Source organism: Odontesthes bonariensis, chromosome 6 (assembly GCF_027942865.1).
Source record: "Odontesthes bonariensis isolate fOdoBon6 chromosome 6, fOdoBon6.hap1, whole genome shotgun sequence".
Classification (NCBI taxonomy): domain Eukaryota; kingdom Metazoa; phylum Chordata; class Actinopteri; order Atheriniformes; family Atherinopsidae; genus Odontesthes; species Odontesthes bonariensis.
The window spans coordinates 15,719,194-15,725,193 of NC_134511.1; the positions used below are offsets into that span (position 1 = coordinate 15,719,194).

At 40.4% G+C, this 6,000-nt stretch overlaps 1 protein-coding gene across 2 annotated transcripts in view; it reads right to left on the bottom strand.

The window, feature by feature from the left end:
- vdac3 (voltage-dependent anion channel 3) overlaps positions 1-5,633 on the bottom strand; it is a 10,594-nt gene extending 4,961 nt beyond the window's left edge. Inside the window, exons 1-3 of one of the 2 annotated variants that reach the window (XM_075467578.1) lie at positions 5,547-5,633; positions 2,436-2,585; positions 46-117 (exon numbers count right to left, since the gene is read on the bottom strand). In XM_075467578.1, the coding sequence (XP_075323693.1) occupies positions 46-117; positions 2,436-2,583 (220 nt within the window). In that variant the 5' untranslated portion in view covers positions 2,584-2,585; positions 5,547-5,633. The remainder of the gene's footprint in view (positions 1-45; positions 118-2,435; positions 2,586-5,546) is intronic. The other variant, XM_075467579.1, reaches the window with a different exon arrangement.
- Between the last annotated feature and the right edge of the window lie 367 nt (positions 5,634-6,000).

Genomic DNA, 6,000 nt, shown 5'->3' on the forward strand with positions numbered 1-6,000 from the left:
TATGCACACACTATTGGCATAAATTGAGAGAACTTATTAACTCACCAAAGCCCTTGTTGAAGATGTCTTTAGCAGGTTTTCCCAAGTCTGAATATGCAGGAGGGACGGCCATTATGCCTAAGGAAATGGACATTCAAATAGTTCACAACAGCACAACGTGCATGGAAGTACAAAACTAAGTGTATTTCCCTGAGTGATGCTATAAAGAGACATTCAAACAGAGTAATAATGCACCCACATAATGATGGGGAACTTGCTAGTAACAGATTTTCTTATCCCAAAACATCTTGGATTTTAGTTCCCAGCAGGGTTTGAGTTTCAAAATTGCTGGATGACTCATTCTTCCTGAGGAAACTCCAAAGCATCTTCCATTAAACCCACAACTTTCCTCCGTCTCTACCTTGTAATCATCTACAGTAATGTGCAAAATTCTTTAACTACTCCTCGTTTCTTTATGTATTGCCAGGAAAACAGGAAATAGGAGCAGTGATTTATTGAAATGTGCTAAAAAAATAAATAAATAAAAGTAGATAAGATAAAAACACAATTTGTACAATTCTAACAAGTTCGAAAGTCAGTATTTGGTATGACCATCTTTACTCTCAACACAGTCTGAACCCTCTTAGAGAACTTATTTTGTCATTTCTTTAAGAAATCTTCAGGAATAGTTCTCCGGGCCTCTTGAAGGACTTCCCAAAGCTCTTCTTTGGATGTCGGCTGCCTTTTGTTCCGTTCTCTGTCAAGATGATCCCACACTGCTTCAATTATGTTGAGGTCCGGGCTCTGGGGAGGATTCATCCCTCCACAAGACCTGTTGCCACTCTTATGTCATTTAAAAATGGTTTCTTGACAGCCAACCAACCATGGAGACCATTTCGGATGAGGCTTCAGTGAACAGGATCGACTGAAGGTCCAGATCCATCTCACAGGTCCTGTGTGAAACATCTGCTAGATTTTTCACTTTGGTTTTCACTTTCACTTTGTGATGTTGTTCATCTGCTGTAGATAGTGTTTCAGTCCTTCCACTCCTTCTTTTGTCTTCCACTACTCCAGTTTCTTCAAAGTTTCTAATGGCACACTGCATGCAAAGCTAATGGCTCTTTGGGAATGATGCAATACCCTTTATATTTTTTGTAGATTTTTATTTCTAAGTTGTCCATTATACTATATTTACATATATAGCCCTGGGATGGACTGTCGGCCTGTCCAGGGTGTACCCTGCCTCTCAGCCGATGACAGCTGGGCTCCAGAGAGAAATCTTTAGAAAGTCTGGAAAACTATTACTCAAAACCACTTAGAATGACAGAAAGCCTGTCTCCTTGGAAGCAACATATAAAGGAAAAAATTAGTAGTGGCTCAAGGCTTTTGCACATTACTGTACTTTATAGGACCACAGCTACTTAGAAAGTATCCACTAAGGAATAAACTAATATAGCAAAATCAGTAATTTTAAATGGATAAAACTACAACATATGCTTCAACTAAACCCATTCTGAAAACCCCTTTTTAATGGAAGCTGAGCAGTGCAACTCAGATGGCACTTATGGGCACATACACATGCAAGAAAGCATTGCAGATAGTTTTCTACTAAATGTTTACTTCCAAACAATAAGCACACATCACTATCAGGCAGCAGGACAGAACATGTCTGGGTTCTGGTGATATCCAGCTGCTCTCCTCTCCCTCCAACATGTCAAAACTATTGATTATCTGGCAACAGTCAACTAGCAAGCAGCAGTAGCAGCAGCAGCAGCAGAAGTTGTTAGGGTAGTAAAATGTTTTTTCTCTGTTAGATGCAGGCAGTAAATGTGCAAGCACAAATAACTATTATCGACAGTCACTTCTGTATTTTAAGCAAATCATGTCCTCATTATGCTTTGCTTGTAGAGAGAAAGAGATATATAATTTGTTAAGTGCAAAAAAAAAAAAAAAACACCACAAAAGCCAGTGCAGCAGAGCTAACATAAGCAGTAAGCCGGATTGTTTAGTCAGCAGTTACCACTCCTGCACACCACTGCACTGCACCGTAGTGCTTCAAACAGTCATCAGAATCCCCTGAGTTAGTGCAAATGCATGACATTTCTGTAGGTAGATATATCAGACAAGGTGTCTGGAGGAGCATTTAGACTGAACCTGCCTTTACTTACAGTCCAAAGATGATTTAATGTTTAACTAGTGACTCACCTTCCTTCCTGTGCCCCTGCACTGCTCCCCTGACAGTTAATCTCCCCTATCACATCTTTTCTGCATAGAAACAAGACTTTGCCCATCACCCAGTGCATTCAGGACTGAGCCAGCACAGACAATCACATGCCAGAATCCAGCACTCTGTAGCTGACAAATCCCACGGTAAAGCCTTGATCCATGATGGAGGCAAAGTGCAATCCAGGGACCATGATGATAAACCTCGCTGTACATGCACACCCACCACTCACCATGTCCTTTGGGTACTTGGGGCTGACATGTCACACAGACATCTTTGTTCTCTGCCTGCACGACTTTTTCTGCCTGCTCGACCTTTTCTGCCTGCGCGACCTTTTCTGTCGTGTCCTGCTGCACCACAATCCCCTCTGTCTCTGCCATGTCTCCTCAGACGATTGAAGAGCAAAGAGGGACAACAGAACGGTTTTGGCAAGAGGTCCTGCACCATTTTGACACCATCATAGCACAATGTATGGTCTTGTTTGTGAGTGACTGAATATAAACATGTCTCCTACTGTACTGCTACTATGGGTATTGTGTCATAGTGGACAATTCACAGTCCTCAGAATATTTCCATGCAGTGCTGTGTACATGCATGAAAATAGTCTATGGCCTGTGTGCACCGATGATCTGGTGAAATGCGCTGCTTCTGTGTTCCAAGAAAGCCCTAAAAAAAAATGACCCATTCATTCAGGTACTGTAAGCAACTTGACATCACAGTGTAATTATAATGAACCACATTGGCCACAGAAATACATCAGTACAACAACCTACTGCAAAAAGTACCTTTTGCACATTAAAATGTGGTGCACCACTTACGGGCTCTCAAATTTAATTTTATTACTCATGACATGAGAAGCAACATTCAAGGTAATACCCAGAAATATCCTGAAGTTTTATTTATCAATGACAGCAATACATTTTTCCCTTGTGTAGTAAATGTAAGTGCAGGTTTTACTCCTTTTGTAGTTTTATAACTACAGTTTCCTCAGGGAAATGTCTGGCTCTTCAGGTAATAAATGCCCAGCCATGTACAATTAAAGCTTATCTATCAGATAAGCTGTGTGAAAACAACACAATGAAATAGAAGCATACTATCTAGAAAGCTTGACAATGTGCAGAAATCTGCTATAAAACTCTTTGAAGCCAGACGTACACATTCAGCTGGTGATTCTTTGTAAGTTCATCCTTGTGTTTGTCATTTTGATACTTTGTCATGAAAAAAATCTAATATGGCTACTTTAATACTCAAAATTGCCACTTGTAAGAAAAAAAAAATCAAAAAATCAAAAGAGGAATCTCGAAAGTGAACAAACTAAACGTGATTTATGTTTTGGTGAAAGATTTTCTGTTTTTGCAGCCTCCCTTCTTCACTTACTGTGTTCAGCACTTCTGAGCGCTCCATCATTCTCAGTCAGTACATGTGAGAAAGCCCTGTGGTCCCCATGTTGCTCTTCATTTCACACTCAGCAACCACAGTCTGTGCCACCTGACCTGCTTTTTGCTGACGCCATCCAGCTCCTGCTCTGTCTTTGTCATTTCAGCCAACAGATCCTCCTTCTCGACAGCCCCCCCCCCCGTCCTCACACGGTCCATTTTTGACCCTTTCCTTCTGCCTTCACCGCTTCATCTCAGCTCTAAATTTAGCTCAGGTGAACCTGACACTACGACACATGGCCTGACTTTCAACATGTGTCCTTCTCCGAGTTCAGCCTATTAAAACCCCTATAAAAACAGATGTGCTTGTCTGTATTGTACCTCCACACGGTGCTTGTACACAAACACACTCCTGCCACTCATCCGAATGCTTTCATAAACTGTAACCAAATGACTGCCTAGACTGAGCTCAAAGGTCAAAATGACAGGAAAGAAGCTACGACAAACATAAGATGGTGGTTGTCCACAATCAAACAAACTGCCAATTTGATCTGAAAATGTACCTCTTGATTCTGATAAGGTACTACTGTTGAGAAATCTATTAAAATGTTAGAAACTTCTTATACTTGTGAAGGTGAAGTCAGTATGCTAGATACGCTACATATAAATCTAATCAAAATACATAGTTTTACTATTCAAATAAGGAAAAATTCTAACTTTTATTCAGTGGTTCAAACAGCCATAATTGAGCTATTTGACATGAAACACAATGATTAAACACTCCTTTCTGATAAGGAGATACGGGACAAAAAAAAGGTAGAAAAATGCGTAAACAGGTCATTACTCAACATTAGCCTCACCTCCAAACACATGCAGCCAAGTCAGTGTGTGTGTGTGTGTGTCATATATCGCAAGGAATGTGTGTTTAAGATAAGGTCAAGTGCAGTCAAGTTACACTTCAGACAATTTATAGCTTTAACTTAAAGTGCATAATGTAATGATGGCATTTATTATCTGTTTAGAACAGCAGTTACTTTCAGTGGGGTTTGAGTGTGCAGTAACAACATCAAGACTGCTGCTGTGCGTGACCATGTGTTTACAAGTGGCTTTGGGATTATTGTTGCATCATCCTGTATTAAATTGTTATAACCTCTGACACATTCTGGCAGTTGAAAAAAAAAAAAAAAGGCCCGATTTCAGGACTTTGGATAGCGGCACTGAAAATGAGCGACATTAAGTTAACACCACAACAAACATTCATGCAGTCAGAACGATATAGGTGCAACTTATTTCTCAAAGCAGTCTGCCTGATAGATAGTCGGTGTGGGTCTCTACCAGTGCAGAGCATGCTGTATAGCTAAAGGCAGGGCCAGAAAGATAACGGTCCTTGTTCTGTGAGTGTTCGTGGCTCTTGTGCTCCTAGACACACACCCTGATAAGACATTCTTACAAGATTTATGGCATCATATCGGCCTGTCCCACAACTGAACGTTCGTCGCCAGATGCGATCACCTCTGGTTCCCATCGCCTGTAGTGCGCACTACAACACCTCACATTATATTGCCTCAGTCTGTAGCTTCAATCACATGGTGTAGGTGTTTAACCAAAATGATAAATTGGTAACTTATTTATCTTTTTCATTTTTCTTTTTTTTTTTGGCTTAGAAAAAACAGCAGTAATTCTCAATTTTGAAAAAAATATGCGGTCAACAAACATGTTTAAAAAAAAAAAAAAAAAAAAAGATTTTACAGTTTGCAGTACTGATTTTCAGATGCTCAAAGGGATACACAGGCCTGAACAACTATAAAAACCTGCCGTAAGCGTACGAGGTACTCCCACTTCTCTGTGTGTGACTAATTTCTCACTCAAAGTCAAGCGACTCTTGACTCCAACCAAATGCCATTCAGGTAAACAGACATAGGAACAATATGAGAATTAACGGTATGCTAAACATAGTCGATTGGTACCTTTATTTATGAAGCGGAGTGTGCAGAGTTTCGCAGCGCTGTTCGGGGCAGCTGAGTACGCTGAAGGAGAAAGCACAGACAGACAAACCGCGCATGCGCAGTCACGCTTCAAGCTGAGGGCGGGGCCGTTGTGCAAGTGACATTGAGCTTAAAAAGTTATCAAATGGTGAGCTGTACTGTCTAATATTTGACATGATTTCCCTTTGTAAACACGAATGGCTCCAATATCACTCCCAAAGAAATGGGGTGTGTTTCTGTTTTGGCTTTTATTTGAATATCTGTATGATATTGAGGGTTTAGACCCTGGAGGTACTTGCATTTTTCGACATTTGCTACCTGAGCTTAGTCTGTATAGTAGTAGTCAGTTTAATATATTCATAATATATGGCGACTGGCGAGTCAAAGTTATTCTAATGATTGCAACAACTCATAAATATGGAAAATGCTTCTCTCA